This window comes from Tauraco erythrolophus, chromosome 5 (assembly GCF_009769465.1).
Source record: "Tauraco erythrolophus isolate bTauEry1 chromosome 5, bTauEry1.pri, whole genome shotgun sequence".
NCBI classification, from domain to species: Eukaryota; Metazoa; Chordata; class Aves; order Musophagiformes; family Musophagidae; genus Tauraco; species Tauraco erythrolophus.
Window position 1 is genome coordinate 31453032 of NC_141469.1, and position 27086 is coordinate 31480117.

Sequence of the window (27086 nt, forward strand, 5' to 3'; positions counted from 1 at the left end):
ATGTCAACCTTTTTATAGGGTGTCTTTTTTTTTACACCACCATTGTTTGTAAATTTTCTTAGAAGTCTGAAAAATAAAATTATTTTCCAACTGGTTTTGTCCTTTTCCATCTGACAACTCCTGTTTTTAGTTTTGCTGTGCTTTTTGTCCCCTGACCTTCATCTTCTTGCAAGTTGAATTAACATGGAATGATTATGGCTGTCTCTTCACACTCCTTAGTGTTATACTCAAATCATTGTTGACAGCTTGATATGTGCCTATTAGTAGAAATGACTTTTATGTATTTTAGCTCACCCTAAACTCATATTTATGTCAGTGGGAGATCTTATGTATGTAGAAATATGGGCTTGGTTACTGCTTTGGTAGTTAACTTGCCATGATAGAGGAGAAAAGAAAGTGTCAGTTTGTGTGTGGCTGTTATCATCAGTCCTGTATTGGTATTCAGCCGCCTACTTTAGCTGGTCATTTAAAAAGGCCAAAACCTCCTTGGAAACAATGGTCCCAAATTAGGAGCTGGTCTATGCGAATCCTCTGTGAGGTATTTATATAGTTCCTGCTACCACAGTAACTGTATGGCTCAAACTTTGAATCCCCCAGCATATCTGTAGTAAGAGGTAATATGTGAATGCTATGGTCATGATGCACAGAAGAGTTTAGGGTTTTGTCGGGTAGCAGGATCCACAGCTCTGAGCAGCTAAGAACCCTTCCCTACACAATACAGGGAGATTTGGTGCCTGCCTTGGGGGATGTGGATCTTGGTTAAGGTGGGGAGTTGCTGTGATTAACTGATAAGAAATTTACCTCTTTTCATCTGTTCTGTAGAAACTGCTTTATTTTGCATTACATCTTTAAGAGAAGGCATGCACGTGTCCGTACCGTGGTCCTTGAGCAGGCACTTTCCTTGGTGTATTTAATCATGCAGCACCATGTCCCTGCAGGACTTGTTAACCACATGCAACCTTTCCTGAGTTGGTAGATCTAGAGCTGCTATCAATGTCTGTGCTTCCATTGTACATTGTAGACCAGGGAGAAACAAGCCTAGAGAGATGCAAGGCTGGTGTGTCCTCAGGCAGAGAAAGGGCTTGAACTCTAAAGACCATCTTGCACTGAGGTCTGTTTTGTGATCTTGCCTGGACTGATTTAACCAAGGTCATGAACAGTCTGTAACTGGGTTGCGAGTACAGCCTTGATCTCCCAAATCCTGTACAAAACCTGTAACCCTGGCTTTAGCTGGTGTATCTCTGTTTGTTGTAGACACTGCTTTTGAAAGCAAAAAAAGACAAGGCCTATAAGGTGTAAAATTATGCAGTGAGACTCAAGAAATAGTGCCTGTAGACTACATTGCCTAGTCCATGTAACTGAGAATGTTTCAATTTTTTTTTGGCTTTTAATCAGGTACTTTTCTAATGTAGTATTAAAATAGATACTAAAACAATCACAATGTATTGTTAGATACAACTTCAATGTAGCTTTTTTTTCTATTGAAGCCATTACCTCTTTCCCTGTGAGACTGAACACCTTATGTGTTTATCATGCAGCGTGTTTATTTCCCTGCTTTCCCTGAAAAGTATAGGAACACAATTGTTAGTAATTACACATCTTTTACATGTCTTTTCAAAGATTTCTTTTTTTTACATTATCGATGTGTGATGCTGTAACATTTTATGCTTCCTCCCACCTTCAGAAAAGCTACAGGCTGTCTAAATTCTCAGTTGAGCAGGACACATTTGTCATCTTCTAAAACATCATTTCTACTTGTGTTTCTGCTCTAGTCTTCCAGCTCTGGGCAGTTAGTTAGGCAACCCAAACGCTGTCAAAACTATAACTGGAACAGTTTGCACCTCAGAAGAATCTTGAAGTCGGTTGTCAGTATAGTGTGTTTGGAAGGCTCTCGTATGCTTTGATGACTGCGGATTCTGGATATATTGGCTTTTGACATGAATTAGAAAACGTATGTTGATGGTCTCTTGCTTGAAGATTTAATTCCAATTGGTTTTTTTTAAGTCCTGGCTGTGATACCTTAACCTGCAGTGAGCTGCATGTTCCATAACATCTATCACCACTACATGAGATGACCGCACTGGACAATGATTTGGCAATCTGCCATTTTACTTATATTACAATTATTCTAAAAGGCCCTGAAATTTTTATGATAAAGTTGTGTTATTTTTTGGGCTTTTCACAGATTCAAAGGCATCTCTAAAAACACCAATTTCCCCACAACATCTTTCTGAAATAGAAGAAATCCGTGAACATTGCTGTCCTTGATGCTGAAACACAGTCATTTCTGGAGCTGATTGTGCTGACAAAAGCACACAGCACTGTGCAAATCAGAGATTGGAGCAAAAGTATGTTCTCCAGTTGAAACTGGCAGAGGAAAGGGGCATAAAAGAGGTGGGTGTAGTGTCAGGCTTAGAACTCGATTTGTTTTGTTTTGCTTTCCTCGTAGTTTTGGCCAGGACACCGAGTCTTTTATAGAGTTAACTCCTGTCCTCTTACTAAGGTGCCCTTGGGTTTGCTTGTGCACTGTGTTGAGATGTTGTTGCTCATCAGCAGTTCGCAGGGGAAGGAAGATTTTTTTTCTTTCTTCTTGGTTTACCACTGCTATTTTGTGCAATATTATAATGCTTCTCGGCAATAGACTTCACTCCTAAATAACCAAGAAGAGACCCAGCTTCCTTTTACTTTGCTGGTGCTGGTAAGGGCTCATATAAGTCACGCAGCTCTTCCAAATCTTTGCTTGGAGGACGTCACTTAGTGGGTATGACTTTGGATTTGAGACATCACAGTAAAATACAAGACATGCCAACCCTGCCAGAACTGCGCAGATCTGACTTTTGGCGCTGTAGGAGACTGCCTTACCTCTTGTCTAAGAAATAGTACTGAAGATGCTCTCAATCTACCGTGAAAGAATTCCCACAGCATTTGTGCTAAGAATAAACACTCTAATCTGAATTCAGAATAATAAGAATTAAGTTCTCAGCATTTCTTGGATCAGGCACTAGGTGGAAGAGAGCCTATGATCTGTAATGGAAAAAGAAGGGCCTGCCACAGAAGCACTGGTAAGTGAAATTATATTAATAACGTCAAGAGAAGAGAGCGCTTTCCTGCATGGGGGAATGTAGACAACGTAGGTCAGCAGATTTCTTCTGTACTAAATAGAAATATTGCTGGATTGCTTTTCTGTCAGAGAGCCAGTGAAGATGTTGATAAACCATGATATTGACCTTTGTACCCATCGGAACGAAGAAATGGGAAAATCCACTTCCTCCTCTAGATGCAATCAAGCTGGGTAACAGCTTTTATTATTATTACAACTGACGGCTACTTTTTCCTCTGTTGGGAGCAATAGCTTTTCTGAAGAGAAAGGAAGGAATGTTTTGAAAGAGGAGGAGTCTAATAATAAAAGCTGGAAAAAAACTACTCCCTTTGGAATGTAGGGTTTGTGGGGTTTTTGGTTTTGATCGAGTTGCAAAGAGACCTATCAGATCACTTGAAACATGCTCAATAGAAAATATAAGGGATTTTATTCTCTTTGTCTTTCTTTTTTTTTTTCTAAATAGAAATCTATTTATTTTTGGAAAAATTCTACAGAATCCTATGAGGTGTTAGCAGACACTTCTATATTCATTTTCTAAAAGGGAGAAAGTAGAATTTACCTGCAGAGGAAGAAACCACAAAAAGACATTAGGAGATCATGGATTACATTGAGCTGAACTCAGAGAGAAGCAAATAACTCCAGTGGCAGCCCTGGCTTAAGATTCCTAGATTGATTCCCATGTGGTTCATCTCCTTCTGCAAGATCATAAACAAAGTTACTTTAAAAACCTCTCAATTTCTTGACTTGCCTTTCTGCAAAATGTTTTTAATGTCTACCATCATTATATTTTTAAGGTTGTGGATTAAATAAGGCTATGCAGACAATATTCTGTTTTGATTAACAGTCACTTATATCAAAGTAATTGCATGGCTCAGAAGGAATTGGCGAGTGTCAGTAGGATAGCGATCATTTGGGTGGGATGTCTGGAGGGTTGACAGCAGCTCACTGAATAGATGAGAGGATTGAAAATAGATGCTCAGTAGGGGTGCGACCTTTCCTACCAACCCTTTTTGACAGAGCCACTTAAAATTGGAAGTATGCAAATTACAAGCATTAAATGTGTTCCAACAAAATTACACAAACTATGCTTTAATTTGTCTAGAACTATGACAAGACATATGAGTGGAATTAGTTTTGGGAATTCAAGGTGTCCAATATACTTATTACTTCAAGATATCTATGGAAATACTTTTAATCTGGCTGATATTATCCCATAGAGACTTGTAGTAAGATTAGATCCTTAAAGTATCAGTCATGTAGGGATTGTGATGAAGGCAAAATCTTACCGTTTCTAATACAACTGTGCAACCTTGTTGCGTTGTTTCTTTCATAAAGAGCAAATATTTTTTCCTAATGTTGACTTTATGATGCGTAGGTATGAATGCTTCTGCTGAAATGCTAGGGAACGTGTCTAGAGAAGAAAAGCAATTCTGCAGAAGTCCATGTAGCAGAAAGTCTCTGGACCTCAGGAAATGCAGAAGAAATCTGTACTAAACTTGAGTGTTCTTGCCCTGCCTGGCTTCGTGTTGATGCATTTTACAAACTTGTATGCTGTGCTATAAAGGTAGTTGTCTAATGCAGACTCTGGGCAGGAATTTGTGATGGCAAAGTGCAGTTGATGGTGTTTTGGGCACTGTCTCACTTTAAATAGGAGGGGAATCCCAGGGTGTGCAAGAGAGGTAAGAAGCTTGATATTTGGACTGATCTAGGAATTTTGTGTTATGGTTTTATTATTGTGGCTCTGACCAGCTTACCTCAGTCTGTCTATTTGTGTAGTATCTGTATCTGGATAATGTTTACTTCCCAAGGCTGTTGTCTGGACTGAGAGGATGGTGTTTCTACTGTACCTTGGCTGTGGATAACTCTGTCAAAGTGCTAAAGATGATATTAAATGTGATGTTTTCCACGCTGCAGTGAGAGAGCCAGAAAGTTGTTTGCCTTTCAAGTGAAGTGTGGACAGAAAAGGAACTCATTAATAAGAGTTACTAAAGAAGAAAATCAACCTGCCAGAATGGAGCAGCTGCTCTACAATTATTTTTTTTTAAATGCTGGGAAGTCTATCACTAATTTTTATAACTTCAACAAATAGTTCAAAGCCGTCTTCTATTAAATGAAAGATCACAGAGCAGTGACACTGAGTACCTTATTTCAACAGTTTTTTTTTTGTGTGAGATTGAGCTTGAAGAATGGGGTCTTTTAAGAACTGCAGAGTTACTGGAAAGAAGTTATTAATGCAGCAACCTTTACACTCAGTGGATTTAGAAAGTCTACAGCTGGGGACATGGCAGTTGAAAATGAGTTCTTTCTAAGCATGAGAGTAGCCTGAGGGTTGAGCAAATTTTTTAACATTTAGAAATGACCAAGATATAAAGAACATGGTTGAGGATACGACTGAAACCAAGCCAAGCTGTAATGACAGAGGGAGAAAAGAAAAACATTATTGTATTATGTTTTCTTCACGTATTCTTTTCTTAAATTCTTTTGGAGAAACATATGGCATAAGATCTAATTTTGCATTTTTTTTTTTTTTTTATGTAATGATTATTTTTTTTTTTGAGGTCAAAAGCTGTTTTGCCTGAATAGGGATTAAGTAAAAAACTCTGAGCTCTTCCCCAGTAAGAGGTGTGACAGTAGGTGACCACAGGGAACTTCTGGAGCAGTTCAAGCTGTCTAAGGATCTGCAGCTAAGTATTTCAGCTAGTCACTTGTCCCATCTCAAGTAAGTAGATGCTCACTTTTGAGTGTCTTTGGTGCTGGCTAAGCTTAGCTCGAAGTGTAGGAACCAAGGTGACACAATGAAGCCTTGAAGTTACTATGCCTGATTAACTGAGCAAATCTTTTTTACGGTGTAAAAAATGCTTTTTACCCCACTTTTTACCAGTGGCACACAACCTTTTTTTTCCATTCCTAAATGACATTGTGGAAGGAAGGACCTTCCTGTGTTCTGTCCATCCTTGCTAGTGTAATATTTTGAATCTTGAAGGGTTGCTTGAAGAACTCTAACTTGCTTCAGGGAGTAATTCAACCCATGGGTGTAAGACAGAAGTGCGGGGAAAAATGTTGTTTTTGTTTTGTTGTTGTACTATTGTTTTTCCACTTCCTCTAACTCAGCTCCAGTGAAGTTTGAGGCATCAATATGTCTGTAACTACACGTAATTTTTGTGTGTGTGTAAAAGACTGAGATTCCTCAGGTGGGATGGGGATGTTAAGATCGAAACAAGTGGCTGTTAATGTGATCCATGTGATAAATGACAGCCAGGATGGGGTGAGCGAATACCAGAGTCCCACATACAGATTCTAGACTGCATTAAAATGCCTTTACTGTGTGCAAGCTCTGCTTTTATGTCTTCTTTGGTGTTACCTTTTACGTATTTCCATGTTTCTTTTTCTAAAGCAGGGTAGATGAAAGAAAGCAGTCCTCGAGACTTTCTCTGAAGCATTTCACTCCCACACAAGTCCAAAGGCTGGATGGAAAGGGGCTTTAAAGTTGACTTTGTGCTTCTAAGTCTTGTCACATGAGGATATTGGGCTATTCACAGTATAAACTGCAGCAGCCAGCTGTCAATCAACTGAAATGACTGTTTCAACAGCTGGGAATCAGTGGGACATGAACTCTGGCTGTGTTCCCTCTCTCCGAGCCACATCCTCTGCAGTAGTCTGGATTCTGTGGAATCCTCTGCTAATTCAATGCTGATTGGAAGCAATTTTGAATGTACAAGAAATTTGAGCCCGGAAAATATTAAGGAAATAGAAACCTTTTCCAGATCTGGTTTATCACAAGGACAGAGAAGTACCAAGTGGGCTATATCAGGCCTAGTAACCGTATACTTGAATCCTCTGTAGCACTAGGAAAACATTTCCAGATGAAGTTTGCCAATTCATCTCATTCCTTGAGACACAAAGTCAAGCAGAACACACGTGCTATGGAGATAACTGCTATAGAAAGCTCTGGAAAACTACAGAAATAATTATACCCAATAATTTATAGCAGCGCTTTCCAATACAGGAGAAGCCTATGAGCAGCACCCATGCATAGTTAAGTATCTGTATCCTTTGAAGCTGTGCAGCTTAATTATAGTTTCATTACCTTTGACAAACCATAATTTCAGTGATGGGCTGGGTATAAAGGAAAACGCTTGTCTTAATTTTACTATTTTGAGCTTTCTCTCCCCTATTTGTCCTTCTAGTTCCATCCATTTCTTTCTAATGGTGATCACTGATTATCTTGTTAATCATTTTTTTCTGGGAGAAGTTGACTAACCCCAGCTGTAAATGTGAGTTTGAAAGCAAAGGAAAATGAATGCAAAGATGATATTGCAAGGCTTTCATTTATATTCTTCATAGGCTCATAATTAAGCCCACTCTAGTTCTTTCTTTGTGTGGAGCAGGGTGCATGGGTTATAACAAGGATTCTTTTCTTCATGTCTTTGTGTGGAATGGGCTGGAAGGAAGGAATCAAATAACTAGTCTAATGTAAACTGGCATAGCTCCATCAGCTACAAAACAGGCCTGAGTGTATTTTTAGTGCAAGCACAAGCTAAGCTCTTGCTGAGGAACAACGCTCTTTGGGGGAAGTAGAAGAAGGAACAGACTTTTCTTAGGGTAGTCTCTACATGAGCGTTTCAAAATGGTAATTGCATCTTAACATAAACTTTCTCAATTTCTAAGAGTCTGTAGAGGTAGGTTAAATTTGTCTCTAACATCCAAGATTTCACTTCGCCAGCTTTTGAAATATTTCTACCTTTGAGCCCTTCTGTATTATACTGTTTGTCACTGTAGTAGTAACCTTGTAGTTAAATTTTTTATTTGTAAAAAAAAAGTTCCCTTTTCGTCGTGAAAAAGGTGACTTAAATTTAAAGTCTTTTTGCAAGCAGAAAACTTGAGTAAAAGGGTTACTTTATGTAATTTTGTACAACTGGTGGAATTACTTTTCTGTTAATGAGAAACTTTTTGAAAAGAATAGTTGTAATAAGTTAGGAAACTTCTCAGTACAGTGACATAAGAGCTATTTTTCACTGAAGTGTATAGTGTCTGTTGTGCATGTTAGTTGAAGCTTATTCCCTTTCCTCCTCAGAGAAGGAATGTCTGTGTCAATAAATGAATGTATTATTGGACCTTTTGTCTTATATGTCTCTTCTGGTGTAAATTTGCCACAAATCACTCCTTTGCTAATCAAGAGAGCAAGGATATTTGAATCCCTTTGTGAGTATGTGTGTGCATATGTGTATATCTTAATAATTGTCCTTTTTGTTTATTTTCAGTCTCTCCAAGCTTCCTGCTAAACTGTACTTTCATGTTGACTTTTAAAATCTTGAAATGGGCTCCTACTGTTTCTGTTTCTACCAGGATGTGCTATTCTAACAAAATGTAGAACACCACTCCTTGTTTGTCAAGCCCTCCTGATTTCACAGGTGTTTCTGCAGTACTGAGATGCTCAGTGGTGCCACAGTTAGTCTTGTGAACTCTAAAACAGGAAAGAAGTGGTTCATGCGAAGTGTTACATCCAGTCTATGTGTACCTTGCCTCTTCTGTCTCTTTCACATGCCGAGCAAGAAGAATGAGATGAGAGCACCATGCTGCTTATTATCTGCACAGTAGAGCCAAGTCTGCTGTTATCCATATGTCTTTGGGCCCCATCTGAGCCTTGTTTTTGGTGGTACAGTAGTTTTGCTGGAGTCCCTGCCTTGAGTGGTTTTCACTTGTTGTAGGATGAGTGGAAATTAACAGATCTATCGTGCAAGAGAACCGAGACTAGCGAATGTGGGGAAACTGAGTGTGCTTTAAATATCAAATGTTCTTGTAGTAGTGTAATGCTACCCCCTGTTGGAAACTGGAATATATGGAATACGAATTGTAATAGATGGAATTGAAGTCTCTTTGTGTACATGACTGTTTCTGTTGCACTTGATAGGACTTTAGAAATGCCAGTCTTTATTTAAAAAAAAAAAAAAAGATATTTTGGCATAAATAGGAAAGACGTTTTCCCCCCAGTTATCAGAACTGAATTCAGTTTAAAATAGTCATCTTTTCATGTTAAAATACAGTTATAGGCACAGATGCCTGCAATTTTACTGTCTTTCTATAAGAATACAAATATATAACTTATTTTAGTTAAGATTGATTTTTATTGTTCATAAACATCTGTCTATTCATAAAGGCCTTACCACTTCTAAGAGAAACACATCCTGTCTTTTTGCATGGCTAAAGCTACTGTATACACTGTTCCTCAGCTGCATTATGAATAACAGCACTTGTGTTTGCCTGTGAAAATGGGAATGGTTAAAGCAGTGCTGTGAGTGCACTGCTGAACCTTCAACAGTCAGGACAAATGTCTGTTTGAATTCTTTCGCTTAAGCATTGCAGCTGGAGCTTTTGTATGTACCTTTGGAGACGTGGTTTAACTAACAAGAGCCTAGCTGAACAATGCTCTGAAAAGGGGAAAAGGGAACGTAACGTTGCTATTAAAATATCTTTAAAAAGTTGGCAACACTATCTTGAATTAGAAAATCTGCTGTGTGTCTATGGTTAAATTAAAACCTGTTCATTTTCATAACATTCCGGAACAGAACTTCTGCTCCCCTAAATCATGACAGCTCAACTGAGGGGTTAGGGGGAAGGCAATGCACCTGATTTTTATTAGCTGGAGGAATTGGCCATCTGTATTGTGACCCCCAGAATATTCGATATGCTGAATTTAAGGTAATATCAGAGGTATCTGCCCTGGATCTTAGACCCAAATATTTCTGAAAAGGGATCTCATAGTTAGAGAAAAAGAAGCTATCATTGCTGAGCTCAGTGTATTTGATGGTTTATTTTAATGGCAATTGTGTAAGGAGTCTTTCCTGTCCTGAATCATAGAATGATTGTTATGAGTTAGATCTACTGAAAGATGAGGCAATGAAGGCTTATGTTAATGTGCTTTATTATGTATCTAGCATCAATTCACAGTGTATTTGTTCAGGGTTCTGTGCTCTGAAATCAGGAGATGCTATGCCCCAGTTGTCGTGTTTGATGAATATACCCTATGACATTTGCATATGGTGTTTTTATTTTTTGTGAAGAATTGTTTTTAGTTCCTGCCTTCTAACTCCTGCACCAATTCTGGCCATGTTTATCATATACGTTGAATTAAAACTGATCTCAGAGGCAATTTGCTATGTCTGGCTTGGCCATTTCTTCTTGCTGGCCAAATTCCTCAGCCTAGTCCTGTTTCTGCTATGAAAGTCCTCCTGCATCACGAACTGGGAGTGAAATGTGTTCTGATCACGCTCCAGCATCTTTGTACCGAGAAGTCAGTCAGGAAGTATAGATGAGATCATCTGTTCAGCAATATTCATAATCACTAGTGTCCACCTTTTCGTTTGAGTTGCTTCTACAGATCTACCTGGAGGGTTTGCTATTGCAGTATCTCGGCAGCTTGTCACTGTGTCTGTCCTTACAAAACCTCCGTGAAATAACGAAGTGCTTCTACCTGTATAGAAACCAGTGCTCCTGATCTCTACCCATGCTTAAGTAGGACAGACTCTCAGATTCACAAAGTATTTGGTACTCTTATTTGATTTGGAACTATTGTACCAATTTTTTTTTAAGAACCCTAAGAAACTCAAACCTTATGAAATTAGTTCAAAAAAATTTTAAGACAAAACCAAAATCTGTGTTTAAGAGAGGTGGCAGAATGTCTTTATTTATATTTCTGAAGTCGTTGTGGTTTTGGGTGTTTCTCTGTAACCACAAGCTGTCCAGCTGATATTGGTGTTAGGACAGTTTATGGTGGTTTGCTGTTGTGTGCCTTCAGATTTTGCTGTCTGCTTGGTGTGAGTGTTATTGCTTTGGGCCAGCTGTACGTGGTCTTGAGTTTGTTTTTTGTCTAGCAAATGTGCAAGGTTGACTTGCAGTAGTGCCTGGAAACAGGCACAAACTTCACTGATGTGTTTACACCAGATATTTTATATGCATTGGATGGTATTGCATAGCTGTTGCCTCTAGAATTCTGTCTGAATACTTTTGTACATAATGAGATATGTGATGTTAAAAGGATGATATTTAGGTTGGAAAGTTAACCCCTCACTGTTAAGGAATTGACAGATTTACAGTTGCTCATGCAATCTTGATTTTACCTACAGGTGTGTCCCTCTTGTGCAGTGAACAGGACAGATGTCCCATGGAAAAAACCGATATGTGATAATGTAATTGCGTACCAGTCTGGTTGTTGAGCACACTCCTAGTGTGACTCCTTGGTATTTAGTAATTCTAGGTCCGGTTTTGAGAAGCAAAAAAAAAGAGCAAATCGTACTTCTTGTTGCTCTGTCAGCTTCCCCATGCCCATATATAATCAGTAGCAGAGCTTGAAATTCAACCCTTCAGCATTGCAACTGAGGCTCCCACCGTCTGAATTCCAGGGCTGTTGCTGCCAGCCGGCAGCTGGAAATGGCTTTTATCTCAGGGTCAGGCTGGGCAGCTGGATCCAGGTACTGGCCTTTGTGGTAGCTGTGGCCGGGGACTCAGCCCAGCTTCTCTTTCTCTCCCTTGAGTGGACAGTTTCAGAGCACGCTGAGGGGAAAGTGTGTCATTTTCGGAGCTAATGATCGTATTCTGGATCGGGTGACAAATCCTTTGTGGCTGTGGGTGGCTGGGAAGCCCACAGCCAGAAGCAGAAGGCCCCTCTCAGCAGAAGCATATCAAAATCACAACCAAAGAGATCCTCTGTGAGACATGAGAGAAGATGGGCACACGAATCTGGACTAGGACTAAACAATACTTTTCATTCTTTCTCATCTCTTGTTTAAACATCTGTAACTTGTAGATTATTTGAGCTGTGATTATCCCACAGGTTTTAGGAGGCATATATTAATGTGACACAGATCACGGCTTGCCAGTGCCGCTGAAATTGCCAGCTTCATGCTTCAGAAAATAGCTGATGTTTGGGCTTGGCTGAGCAAACTGAGATGTTTCTGAACTGACTTCAGCAATCCTTCTGTAAGCTGACAGTTGGCTTGTGACAGATGAAGCTGAGTAATCAGAAGTTTGTGGCTGAAATTGGAGCCCTCACCTGAAGCGTGCCATGGACAGGAGTTTCTGTTTCATTTGAAGTTGTAATGAAGGATTGTAGAGTTTAATAATTTTGTATCTTTTGTTCAGAACCTGAACAACTCTTGGGCATCATGAAACAGCCTGTTAAAGCAGATGACCTTTAAATGTTGCTCCATGTGCCTGTATTTATTGACCTTTCCTGGGAACATTTTTTTTCCTGTAGCAGCCTAGGCATTCTAGCTTTAAAGTTTTCTGGTGATCTGCTCCAAGAATGAGTCATAGTCTTTTAATCCTCATGAGGAAAGTACCTTAACTATCAGTTTTGTTAGGTTTCTTTTTGCTGAAATACGTGAGCTTTGCAGAACTTCGGATCTGCTCCAGACTTTTCCATTTTCTAAAAACAATTGGCACTTTTCTATTTTGCAATACTAATTTCTAAATCTTCATCTGGAATTTCTCATTGTGTCCTTTCCTCTTCTGTGAAGTTGCTGAAAGTTTGAGACACTATTGTCATAATCAACATAATGTAACTGTAATCTGCTGCTTTCCTCTACCTGCAAATTACGTGAGGCAGTCAGAGGGATTGTGATGAAGGGCCACCACCTACATACAGCAGGCATGAAAGTGTTTGTTCGTTGTTAGAGAAGTCTAATCCACAGTTTCCACTTTTCAGGGACCATCCACTTGATTTCAAGTCACGATTTTGATGGTTTTCTCTTGAAAAACTGGATGCTTTGCATGGTCTTGATACTGCATGATAGCTTTAAAATAAAGGAAGGGAGAGGAAAAAAAATTTAGATCGTATTCTCTGTGAAAATTAAGCAGCTGGCCAATGTTACAATCCCTCCTCTCTGTTTATGAGTGCATTACTGATGTGTGCCAAATAAAAATCTCGTAGTGCAAATAGTTGCTTCTATCGCTGTTGAGTATGAATTCCTCTTTCATAACTAGAAGAATCTTGGAGCCTCTCATTTATGCTGAGCATTTCTTCTTTCAGTTTGAGGACCCACATTGAGGCAAAACTTCATACATGTGCTTAGACTAAAGCAAGTGACACCTAAAAATCATAGACTTATAGACTAGTTTGGGTTGGAAGGGACCTTTAGAGATCATCTAGTCCAACCTCCTGGCAATGAGCAGGGTCATCTTCAACTACATCAGGTTACTCAGAGCCCCATCCAACCTGACCTTGAATACTTCAAGGGATGGGGCATCCACCACCTCTCTGGGCAAGTGCCTCACCACATTCATTGTAAAAAAATCTATTTCTTAGATCTAATCTAAATCTCCCCTCTTTTAGTTTAAAACCATTACCCCTTGTCCTATCACTATAGGTCTTCATAAAATGTCTGTCCCTATCTTTCTTATAAGCCCCCTTTAAGTACAGGAAGGCTGCTATAAGATCTCCCCAGAGCCTTCTCTTCTCCAGACTGAACAACCCCAACTCTCTCAGCCTGTCTTCAGAGGAGAGGTGCTCCAGCCCTTGGATCATCTTCGTCGCCTTCCTCTGGACCCACTCCAACAGGTCCATGTCTTTCCTATTCTTAGAGCTCTAACTCTTACTAGGTTCAGAAAAATGGAGCTATAAAAAGCTGCCAAACTCAGATGAGCTGAAAGAAAAGCTTTATTTCTAAAGATACACAAAGGGAATGACATAAGCTGTGACTGATGAGGTGTGTCTGAAATGTTGACAGTTATCAGGCAAATGGCATTTCATTCCTCTTGCCAGTGATGATGGAGCCCAGCTCAGCATTACAATCTACAGAAGCTGATCTACTTTTTCTTGGAAGTGTGGTTTCCTCCTTTTTAGGAGGAAAAATATGAAACAAAAATTTTTTGGTTCTTTGAAAATACATGTTTTATATGGAACAGCTGTCTATGAGTTCCCAACCTTAGAGCCAGCAATGGGAGGGATTATTCTTAAAACAATATTTTCCTTCATTTTTTTCTGTCCATCTGACTTGTAAGCTCATGACTCCTTTTTTTACAGCACGGAGATGAACTTACAAGGCAGTTGTGATGCCTCTTGTCACTATGAATCTGGCAAACTGCTGTTTATATGGGACAGTATTTGTGTCTGGTAATTTTTTTAAAATGAGAATTGATCTCATAAATCATATATTTCATGAAATTTAAAATGAATGAAAATTTGAATGAAATAACATGAAATCTTAAAAGAAGAAAAAAGGAAAAAAAAAAAGGAAAGGAGGAGGAGAAAGACAAAGATATACCAAATACACAGGGGGGAAAAAAGAATTATCCTGTTTTGACTGCAAAAAGGATTATATACTATGATGGTTATTTGCACACACAGAAATAAATGCCAAGGCTTGAGTTCTGTTTAGCTGTTTAGGGCAACAGAGCTAATCTAGGAATAATGATCCAGCATATCAAACTAGTGGGTTCTCCTAACATCTCTCATTGAACCCTACCCAAGATATTTGGAAGCAGAACATCAAAAATGAATGTCATCTGGCAGCAGTCAGATCTCTACCAGCGTTAAAATAGCCCTGGACATGTAGTTCATGATGTGTGATATACAAGTGGTACATATCCGTTTACTGGGGGTGTTTTGCAGTGGTGAAGTTGTTTGAACTAACCACCATGCATCACATACTTCAGCACTCAGCTCTTGGGTCACAGATAAAGAAATCTACATTAGAAAGGTATTTAACTAATATTTATGAGTAATATTATGAGATATGCAGGATTTAGATACTCGCTTTGTTAGATATTGTCTGAATATCGTAGCAGGCACAGCAGAAGCATATTATTTGAGTGAGGTCACTTACCCCTTTTCTTCTTTGCTGTGATGATATGGTAGGTTGAGGTATGTATTATACTTTTTGCGTTTGAAAACTGTGCGTTTGTACATTATGTCTTAATAATTTAAAAAGTTTCTCCTACAGACAAAAGTATATTTTCTTTGAGTTTTGTAGAATTATAAAAGAGAACTTTTAAGTCTCTGATACCTTTCTTTCTACTGAGTTGCCTTAAGTTAGTGAAGTTAGTGTAAGTTAGTGAAGTCTCTGCCTTACAGAGAATCGCAGCGGGAGGCCTTGGAGTTGCAGAAATAATAGAATATGATATATTGAAATGGGAATGAAGGCAACAATCTCACAGACTGGAAAATTCACTGGATAGCAAAAGACTGGTTTTATTTTTGTTATTATCTCAGACTTATTTTTTTATCTAATCACATCTGATTCTTTTAGTTATTTGTTGCATTTAATCTATTCCCTATAATTTCAGTTATATTCTATCAGTGTCCCTCATCTGATGTCATTTCACACATCTAACCTCTGTTTGCCTTTTGCATCTTTCTTTGTCAAGTATAATCTAATCTTCTAATAATGACTTTGAAAGTATGTTTATTTGATATTATCTGTCTAGCCTTTATCAATTTTCTCATCTTATCTAATTCGTACATTTTTATGAAAAACTTTTTAGAATGTGTTTTATAAAAATGACTAGGAGTTCCAGGCATGACATAAGACTACATTGTTGAACAAACTGTACATATGTTAACAAACTGATCCCTCTTTAGGTTTCAGTTATTTCCGTGTCTCATATGATGTGCAGGATAAAAGGCAAGTGATGACTTGAACTCTTACTCACATTCAGAGGTCAGAAAGCCTCACTGATTGATTTTAACTTGCATTAAGCAGCACGTCACCAAAAAAAGTTTCTTCAACTCGAATGTTTCTAACAGTTCAGCATTGCTGATATTTTAATCCTCATTCTTGCAGAAGTGCTATATTTGTGCAACACTGAGAGGAGGGAAAACCAGCAAAACTTAATTTGCAAGTAAATCAAGTAGTTATAACTTCAGTTTACAGGAGGAGCAGAGCTGTTTAGCAAGTAGGAGCATATGGTATTTTGCAAATAACAACTTTGCTCTAAGGTGAGAAGAAAACCAATCATTATAAAAATATTCATTTTTTAATTTGTTTCTTTGCATTACTGTTGCTTGTAACATCTGTAATGATGAAAGAAGACTCCTCTCTGGGAGACTATGTATAAACAAAGAGCCAAAATGCCATTTTTTCTTCAAAGAGCTTTCAATCTGCTTTCAGGTTTTCTGCTGTCCATCCTTTATTTCTATCCATGTTTTTGCCATAATTTAGGATATTCTGATGTGTAATACATTTATGGAAAGAGAGTTAAAAATATTTTTCTGACTTGCTATGTAGTTTCATGCATCAAGCCCATGCCCCAAATGACAGCAAGGCTGTGCAGATTCATGAATCTAGTAGCACAGGTGAGGAAGATAAAGGTGTTTTTTTCCCCCTTCTAAAACAATTTTTAATTGACTTGGTGCACTAAGTAACACACAGTTCCGCCCCCATAGCCCACAAAATACCAAAAACGCCCCGTTTGTTTTTAAAAGCAAAAAAAGTTGCCAGAAAGTTGTGAAATACTTTATTAGCAAGATTTGATTTTTATGCATTTCAACACTGCAGTCTGCCACTTTCTATTCCATTAAGTACACTAGCAGATGCTACCTTCAGAGGCAGCATAATCTGCTTTACATCCACAGACATAACAAAAGTCAGGGAAATTATATTTTATTTTTATATTTGGTATTAGTAAACCCCTAATAAGCTACTGGGGGCAGGAAAAAAGCATTTTTCAAGTCCGCTACAAATAATAGCGATGAAATTTCATAGAAATTCTATTATAATGGAAAACTATTGTTACCTAAATATACAGAATGTTGCTCATAAAGGACTCAGTCTTCTGTCCTTCATCTGTGCAGATATTTCTCCATGTTCCCTGACTGAAAGCAGCAACTTCTGTGGTGGCACACAGTAACCATAGAAAAAATAACACCCATTTTGGTTAAATTATTAAAATGCTCTTTTTCTGAAATGCTGTGGGATGCTTTTTCTGTTTCAGAAATGAAGTCTTGGCCCTGTTTCTGATTTCCTCCCCCTCCGTTCTACTTCTACTCTAAATAGTTGCTCAAATTCAGTGTCTCATATATTAAAATATACAGCTAGCATAAAAGCTCAAGTAAATACTGAAGCTGTAGATTCCATGTTTGCAACAGGATCAGGCAGGAACATCCTGTATGTTGTGTGTTATTCCACTGTTGAAAGTTGTTCTGTGTTGCAGATTTCAAAACGGTATTTTTAAAAAAAAAACTTACACCACAGTTCTACCCCAATTGTTCCAATTAAGCTCTTTTAATGTATATTTTGTTGGGTGAAACAGAATCAGTATACTCTTTTCTAATATTTTTCTGGTTTATTGCAAGGTCCATCAAAACAACAACAAAAAAATCTCAAACCTTTCCACCTACTTCAACTGAGTTTGGATCTAGTTGATAGCTCTGGCAGTTTTTAATGATGGTCACATGTAATGAGCTTTACATCTTAATATGTTTGTCTTAAGAAAATGTTGTGCAGGAATTAGTACAACTTGAACTTCTACATGGCTAATAAATAAATAATCTATTTCATTTTCTCTTGAGAAATTTTAGGAAGTCAACACAGTGTCTGTATAGGGGGAAGATATATGTAAAGTATATGTAAAGTCCTGAGCACGTCTGAAAAGCCACCACTTTGTAAGAAAGCATTGGAAACAGAAAGTTATCTGAGGTCACAAGTTTGTGTATTTAGGTGAAGAAAATTACCATAAGATCTTGTATAAATTGGAATTTTATTGCTTTGGAATTGAGCACTCTTACTGCTCAGCTTTAACAAGTATATAGTGTTTTCCACTTCAAAGACCAGAAGACACATTTATTTATTGAAAAAAATGAATCGTGATGATGAATTCTTTTTTCTGCCAGTCAAACAAATAAAAGAGATCTCTTTGACAGAGTGGTGGTCAGTAGCACAGACCAGACTGTCTTCACAGACTACCTTGACGTTGCCATGCAAGAGCAACCTTGATACCATCTGGAGATGGAAATGCCAGAGCGTCCTCTGGCTCAGCTTTGAAGGACCTAGATAGTATAGCTGGAGAGAAGCCTGGCCTGCATGCATGTTTTGGAACACGCTTACTCTTAGGTGTGCAATGGGCACTGGTACTCTGTGCCTGGCTGCTCTGATGCGCGCCAGCTGCCATTGTACCACTGCGGTGTGAACAATGTGAAGCATCTGAAATGGCACAAAGCTTTCCTAGAAAGACCCTGATGTCACAGGTGGGATTTGTAGGCAGTCTGAAGTCCATGTGAGCTCTAGGATAAAATATGTCGGTTTTATGGAGCTAGGTCAGAAGCACACCAGGCTTCAGTCTGTTTGCAGCACCTACCATTTTAAACAATTATAGGTGTAGCCTTGATTTACATATATTAATTCTGTTACTCCAACTTGGTATCATCTGCCTCCGCATATAAAATTTTCTTATTTTTTGCTGTTTAATTCAGGACTGATTCAATAATGCTAAGCTTCACCATGCCTGCTACACTTGTTGCAAAGCACTCAAAGGCAAGTTAGTTCACCTTTACTAAGGTGCACAAAGGTTTTGCAAGTTACTTATGTGAGTTCTGAATGCCTTCAGGTCTGAACACCTTTGTGTCGTTCTGGATTTTAAAACCACGTGTTTTATGATGGTGAAGTAATTTATCTGCCATTCTTCCTATATTTTGTGAAGTTTCTGTTTCTTTTAAGGATATTTTCATTCTAAAATTTTCTGTTTTCTTCAGGGAACAGCAGTGTTACAGTCTGGAGTCTTACCAGCTATACCAGGTAGGAGCCATTAAGTTATTTGCTTTGTTAAAGAAGAATGTTAAGTCCAAAATTGTGATGAGATAAACAGAGGATTTATGGAAGCAGAACTAAACGCTTATTGAGAGGTATCCTGTTTGTGGTTGGGTTTGCTGCTGCGGTTCATGACTGACAGTTATGAAATACATTGTAATCTGTAGCATCTTTGGTTGCAGATCGATAGATTTGTTTTTCCCTTCTGTAATCTAAGGAAGTTCAAAGTTGTCAGTTTCCATATAAGGTTGTTTAGTGCTTTTTCTATTTACATAGACGAAGAAGGTGAAGAAAGTGTTCTTTTTAGGCTATATTAACAAGGGGGAACTTGATTTGTATGTTCAGTGTGTATACCCAGTTTTCTAAATAACACAAAAACACAGGAATGGATCCTTACCAGAGGTACTGACAAACTCAGTAAAGGGAAGAAGCTGAGTATCTGGCAAAAGTAATTCACTGACTATCTCTGCATTGTAAATCTGCCTATCAGTAGAACATGTTGATCATCTGGAGTTCTATGTCTAATGTAGCCCAACCGATCTGGAAGCTTTTGTATCATCGTTTTGCCTCAAAGATAGTATTTTGTAAGCATTTGGTTTTGTGTACTGTCTCCATCTTAGGCCTTGGAGAGATCTGTCCAAAGAAGTTGTTTAGTATCTTAAATGTTTTTATATTCCTTAAACTGTTTATCTGATAATTCAGAAGATCCATTAAATTTCTCAGGTTGGCTGTGTCAAAGACATAGAACAGCTCTTGGTGCTTAGGTTTCTCTATTACTTTTAAAAACCTTGGCAAGTATGTAAAGAAGTATAGCTGATTGGTACTTGTGTGAACAAATCCAGTAAGATACCTTGGATCAGGAGGTGTCTCTGGAGAAGGTCGTAAGTAACTCTATTCCTTTGTCTGTCTTAGCAGGAGAAAATCCAGAAGCATTTAGCAGGTCTTGTTCCTAGTTATTCCACTCAAGTCAGTGGAATTACTCTTGATTTATAGAGGTGTAAGTAGAAGAACAAATTAGATCATTAACTCTAATTTTATCTTTCCTTCTGGTACCCAAGTTTCTAGTCCTTTAATCAACCCAAGGAAACCAGAGTACTTATGATTAAAGTGTGTATAAATACAGGGGAACTTGGGTCTATAGCTGTGTGTGGTGGGCACAATATCATTTTCACATTAATTTCAGTGGCAAATTAATTGCGATTGCAAACAATATCTGACAAAAACTTAACCTCAGACTATTCATGCAGAGGACGTAATTAGCTGTTTTGATAAAACCTATCATTAAGCAAATTGGAAATGTAGAAATACAGGATAGATTTTTAGATCAACAGAAAGGGAAGATACAAGACAAGAAATTTGAGTGGGTGGGTTTTCATGTCTGGTACACTGGGAAAATATTGTTAAAGAAAAGAAAGGAATAGTTGTTGGAATATGTATAAATACTTTAGGCAAACACAGCATCTAAACCCAGTGACTGAAGTTTCTGGATATCTTACTGGGGTTTCATCTCTTAAGTATGCTCATTATATATCGATAGGACTTTACTTTTCAATACTACACTATTTTTCAGAATATAAAAGAAACCAATGTTTTCTCTGTCTTGTCGCATTTTTCTTATCCTCAGATATTTGATTTTAAAGCATTGTCTTTTATATGTGAACATTTCAAGTATAATTGAACTTGGCATTGCTAAGCTTTCAAAATAATACTGTAGCCTTTGAATGTTTTGCTTCCACCATCTTTAATCCAAGCCATTAGCTGAAGGTCGCTGGGTGCTGAGCAGTCATTCAAACAATTCTGTTGGACTAAAGGAGCAGCATTAGAACATTTTCTATGTTTCTCTATTATGATTTTTTTAATCCATTGTTGAGGATAACAGAAGGGCAATCTAATTTGAGGTAACTACTTTCAAAATCTGTCTTGCGCTGGTACGTGGCATGATACATCTACTAGCCTGAATGACTGTACAGTGACCCAATACACAGTTATAAAGTTTGCCAGTGTAGCAGTTTACTTAATCATAAACACATTTCTTTTTTATCACATCAAAGATTGTATTATATGTTCATTCAAACACACTATAGGAATACAAACCCACTTCTTCCAGTGCTACAGATGCCCATATGTTCTGTACAATATTTTTGCTCTTGAATGCCTCAGTTCTGGAGGAAGAAATGAAGTTAAAGAGATGGGATCAATTGTTTAAATATTTTTCAGTTTATTGGTAGTGAATGTGGGTGATGATATGTTCCTTTTACTGTTAGTTATATATGTTGAGCAATAGACTCAGCAACTTCAGAAGAATGTGTCTAATTCTAATGGCAAGCTGAAAAGTGCTCATAAATGTGGCAATTCTGAATTGTATTACTAGATGGAAAAAAAAACAAGTTGGGGTGAATCATTTAATTCTAGTTTAAATAATTTGGTTGCCTTTGCTATAAACAACTTTATAAAGATTGATTAGAAAGAGAGACTGAATTAGATTGCTTGCATTTGTAGGAGGAAAATGTTCCCATTGTTATCATAGCTTTATACTACAGAGGAAGGTAAAGGATTCTTTGGAGTTGTATAATATGGAAATGCCTGCTCTTAAGTATAATAGACTGCATTTATGGTTATTATGGACCTTAATACCATGACAGGATTCAAAAATACAATTTAGATTTCCTTATTTCTGAGACTGCTGGATTCTGACGGGACCTAGGGTTTAGCACGTTTGGTCTAAGAATTTCTCATGGGACCTACACAGAGCTTCTCATGAATGCTTGAAAAATTCTATAGCGTGATCCAGTGGATGCCATTTCAAAGGTGTGTATGTAAGTTGTTTTCTCAGGAGCTGCTTATGTGATTTGAATGAAGGGCTCATGAATGAGATGCATATTCAGTGTTGAGAGGTGTAACCAAAAGACAGCACATTCCTTCACAGAATGGTGAGCTGAAGAGTTCATCATTAACTTTATTATCTTTTTGGTAGTATAAATCAAAGTACTGTAGGAAAAACAGGGCTGAAGGGGTTTTCTAGCTTGAGCCTCTGCCCTGTGGTTAGGATGTACCTCTGTGTGTATGTCTGACAGGTGTTTGTTTAGCATGTTCTAAAACAAGAATCCTTAATCTACCTTAAATCATCTGAAGTTCTTTGCTATTCTTACATTTAGAATGTATTTCCTAACAGTTGTGGTGTTTCTTGGTGTGATTTAGGCCTGTTATTTAAATCTGGTGCTCTTTTCTAGTTCATTGCAACAGCTTAGATAGGAACCTCTAGCTCTTACTTATAATGTCTTCATGCTCTCCTTCAAAGTACTTGGATTTTCTCGGTTAAGTAAAATTCCATCTCAGCTCTTCTGTTTTATGAATGATGGTTAAACCATGAGATTGTTTTGTGGGGAGGAAAAATGCCACTATTTCTGTCCTTAGTTGACAGCCCTTCCAAGTGAACTGAGCAGTCTGAATCCTAAGACTTCTATTTAGAGAAGCTAAGTTGAGAGCTCGAATGGGTTTGCAGAAGTTCTTAGGGACCCTCTGCAGTCCCTGGAGAAGGCATTTCATTCAGGCTCTATGCACTGTATTTCAGAAACTTTTGTCCCTTCCCATTAGCTACAGGGAAGTTGATTGCCCAGGCATTCCCAGGAGCCAGACCCAACCTCAGGCATTTCAGCACTTAAATTAAACTTCTGAAGCAGGAGATTGGATCTCCCCGTACTTCTGTGCCACAGGCTCTGGCATTGCGGAAATCAACAGCTGAATGTGAAAACAAATTAATAAATATCCTTCCATGGAAACAGCGTACTTTAACATTATTAAGTTTTGTGGCTCTTAAATTCTCCTTTCTTTTTTTTTTTTTTTTGTGTGTGTCTGTGCATTTCCATTTTTTCCGTATTCCACAGGAGCAAATTCATCAGCATTGCAACAGACACTCACTCGTGCTATCTGACAGCTTCTGTGCTTGTAATACCAAACCTACAAAATGCTTGATAGGAAATGTTCTGAGAGGACGAACTAAGGAATAAACATAAAACAATGCTGTGGATTGGAATTCAGCTGAAATGTCAGCCGAGTGCTGATTAGGAGCAGTGTATTTCTATTAAATTGTTCTTGGGTAGATAGGGAGTCAAGGTAGGGAGATCAAAAGAGAGAAAAAAGTTAAGTGTATAACAGGTGATGGGTGCTGAAAACAAATCCAGCTGTCTGACAGCTTAGCTTTTACGATGGAAAAATAGGCTTTCTTTCATGAATTTTTAAAATTTTTATTGCAAACCTATGCAGCCTGATAATTCTAGCCCAAGCTTAGGAGTAAGCTTTCAAGGAATTAATTGAGAGCAGTGAGAAAGAAGAATCTAGGCCATACTGAATAAGGTTGTTGTTGCTTAGGTTGAAAATAATATATAATTCACGATTGTTTTTTCAGGAAATGTGTTATCAGCTCTTCAGATGTAGGAAGACAAAGTACACTATGACACTTCTATTGAGCCAATAACACACTGTGTCCTGAACAGTGTCCACCACATGTCATACCTCAAAGGGCTAAACACCGTAATAGAAAAGTGTTATTATAATGAGAAACTGATTAATAAACCCCTGCAATATGACATGCTGTTTCTTGATTGTGCTTTATTTTATGAGTGCACTCAAAATAATTCCATAGAAGAAAAAACATAAGAGCTCTGAAAAAGTGGTTTAAGTAAGCTGATTAAAATATGGATTGCATTTACCAGCTAAACCTTGGCCTTGGTGACTCTCTGAATTACTAGGGGCCTGACAGGAGGGGAGAAAAAAGTCACTGTGGTGAAACCATACGCTAGTGACTGATACAAATGCTGCTGCTTTATGGGCAATCTCAAGTACGAGTAAACACTGGGTGGAGAATGGATCGAGAGCAGCCCTGAGGAAAAGGACTTGGGAGTGCTGGTGGATGAGAAGCTCAACATGAGCCGGCAATGTGCGCTGGCAGCCCAGAAAGCCAACCGTGTCCTGGGCTGCATCAAAAGAAGCGTGGCCAGCAGGTCAAGGGAGGTGGTCCTGCCCCTCTACTCTGCTCTCGTGAGACCCCACCTGGAATACTGTGTTCAGCTCTGGAGTCCCCAACACAAGAAGGACATGGAGCTGTTGGAGCAAGTCCAGAGTAGGGCCACGAAGATGATCTGAGGGCTGGAGCACCTCTCCTCTGAAGACAGGCTGAGAGAGTTGGGGCTGTTCAGCCTGGAGAAGAGAAAGCTCCAGAGGAGATCTTCTAGCATCCTTCCAGTATCTAAAGAGGTCTACAAGAAAGCTGGAGAGGGACTTTTTACAAGGGCGTGTAACGATAGGATAAGGGGCAATGGCTTTAAACTGAAACAGAGCAGATTTCAATTAGATCTAAGGAAGTAATTCTTCACTCTGAGGGTGGTGAGGCACTGGAACAGGTTATCCCAGAGAAGTTGTGGCTGCCCCATCCCTGGAAGTGTTCAAGGCCAGGTTGGATGCAGCTTTGAGCAACCTGGTCTAGTGTCAGGTGTCCCTGCCCATGGCAGGGCGGGGCTCGAAATAGATGATCTTGAAGGTCTCTTCCAACCCAAATCATTCAGTGATTCTATCCTGTGGGCTAAGTAGATCCAGCAGATTCCTGTTCCCTGTTTTGGAGGTGACAGAATGTGATGAGTCCATGCCACAGTGACCCTCTAGTCCTGCCTTTTCTGTATTCCTGATGCCTTCCTCATGCCTTCTCTGACACAGAATTCTGAGGAAATTGCATACCCCAGCCTTCTAGAACACAAAGGTGAGGAACCTTATTTGCAAACATAGTGATGGTTTCAGCTTTTTTTTTTTTTAATTAAGGAAGCACCTTACGTGACCTTCATCCTTGGCCAGTGTAGATCCTGAGCTTCAGATGTATGAAGATTTTTGTAGCAAATGTATGTAAAGCATCTTTGAAGTTATATTTTTCAAAAAACAGACACTGAGTTTCTTAGTACAGGAAAATGGTAATGATTCTAGCTTAACACTTTTGCATTTTTAAGGATGAGAGGCTGGGCTGGAGCAGCCCTACAGCATGGGAAGATGAATAATAGCTAGAGGTAGTTAGACTCTCTGTGATTCTTTTGGACACACTAAGCATCTTTGTGGAGCAATATTTGAACAGTCACTGTGCTTGAATACATTTCTAATTTTGAGTGATTTTACCACTTCTAGAATTGACTGTTAGAAGAGAGAGGAAGCATTTCCGAATATGGTGAAATCGCATCCCCTTCAGCTTTTGTGTATTGCAGATAATGCTGTTTGTACAGCAAAAAATATATGACATCACTATGAAAATTGAAGAGTAACAAACTTAGGGAAGTTTTATAGGGCAATTATACAGTATCAAGAAGTCTTTTACTACATTAACATGAAAAAAACTGCTGGTGTACTAGTATCTCCTGTCAATCAGAAGCTCTAGCCTTTGGATACTCCTTTAAGCAAGGTATCTGTTTTCAAAGGAAGAGATGGAAACATTGCTTGACAGCGTGGATCAAAGTCCTTCATAATAAAGGTGGTTTTAATTCAATAAGAAGCAAGAATTTATCGTAGAGCATAGTGTTTTATTCTGTACTGATTCCATGTCAGCAAATTTAATAGCCCAGACCTTCAGAGTTTGTGACCTACCCTGGTAAAGCAAAGTAGAGGCTGGGCAGTAAGAAGTGATCAGCTTGGTAAATGCAGTGTGGTGTTGCCTGTGTCTGGTCTCTGGCCATGTAATGACAGATGACAGATTTGAAAATGTAAACTGTCTGGGCTCAATTTATAGTGTGTATTCTAGCTTCCCTCTCGTTTGTTAATTTTTTTTTCATGGTTATTTCTTGTGGCACATGTGCTGTAAACTGTGCTTATTTTTGAAGAGTGGGCATAAAGAAATGGCTACAATTTTAGAAAAATGTTTCAGTGGTTGTCTTCATTGAGCTACATCAGATGTTTGAGTCTAATCATATGTAGGAATGCAAAATATTCTGCAGCATATTTTCATTTTGTCACATTATTAATATCTTCTTCCTCTTACACATTGAGGAAAGTAGAATAGAAGTAACTCTCTTGATGAGCTACTCTAACAAAGACATGAGCAAGTCAGCCACACAGAACTGGATGGCAGGAGAAATAGAAAAAACCATTATTGTTAACAATCCCTTGTAAGACGAAAAGAGTGATGGAAGGGAGCGTCTGTCTCCTGCTGGATGTTTATATGTTCAGAAATTTGTCTTGTGAACTTGTTTTTACCATTCCTGCAAGTGTTATCCTACTGTTCATAACTGAGAAACAAACCAGTTTACGTGGGAGATGTAAAGAAGGAGGAAGAAAATACCTAGGTCGATCTCTGTTGACATGTGTTTATACAAAGCAGTTCAAAGCTTCAAAAAAAATTCCATGAGAGGTTTTGACTATGTAAATATTTGTTAGTTGGCAGATTTGAAAATGAGGAAAATGCAACAGGTCAAATCCTGAAGCATTAACATAGCTCTTTTAAACTAGCTTCAGATGGGAAAACTTCAACTTGACCATAAATGGATTGGAACATCTTATTGTATTAAATCTTTCCTGTCCTGTGTGCTTTTCACAAACCCTAAAAATGTTGCTTAAAAATCCATGTTTCCCGTGGAATGATTTCTACTGAATTACACTAAGTTTTTGAGGGAGAAAAATACCCCACACCAGTTTTCATAGATTTCATAGATTTCTAGGTTGGAAAAGACCTTAGAGATCATCGAGTCCAACCGTCCCTAATCCCCATTAAACCATATCCCTAAGTAGATCATCCACCCTATTCTTAAACACATCCAGGGATGGGGACTCAACCACCTCCCTGGGCAGCCTATTCCAGTGGCTGACAACCCTTTCAGAGAAGAAATACTTCCTAACATCCAACCTGAATCTCCCCTGACTAAGCTTATACCCATTTCCTCTTGTTCTATCACCCATCACTTTTGTGATGAAGCTGCAATTAGCATAAAGCTATAATCTTCAAAGTAATGTAAAGCTTTCACCTGCATAAAACATATACTGATAATAATGCGGAGATAGGATACTCTGAGATGAGAAGAAGAAAAATAAGTAAACCAGCTAGTCCAGGGCATCATACTTTGTTTTACTTTTGCATTTATTTATATTGGCACTCTTGTTAAAAACAAAATGTCAAACAACTTTTTTAGTTGTTAAGTCCTCACCAGAGTATGTAAAGGTTCTACAATCTGATCTCATTTGTTCAAATACAAAATCAGTTTCTCAGTACGATGTGCTCAAAA

At 38.4% G+C, this 27086-nt stretch overlaps 1 protein-coding gene across 4 annotated transcripts in view; it reads left to right on the top strand.

Annotated features, from left to right (window-relative positions):
* Positions 1–27086, top strand: part of DOK7 (docking protein 7) — a 69454-nt gene that overhangs the window by 34543 nt on the left and 7825 nt on the right. For 3 of the 4 annotated variants that reach the window (XM_086612181.1, XM_086612184.1, XM_086612185.1), the window contains one exon: positions 18786–18828. In XM_086612181.1, the coding sequence (XP_086468307.1) occupies positions 18786–18828 (43 nt within the window). Of the gene's footprint in view, positions 1–18785; positions 18829–19777; positions 19781–27086 lie in introns of all 4 variants that reach the window. The other variant, XM_086612182.1, reaches the window with a different exon arrangement.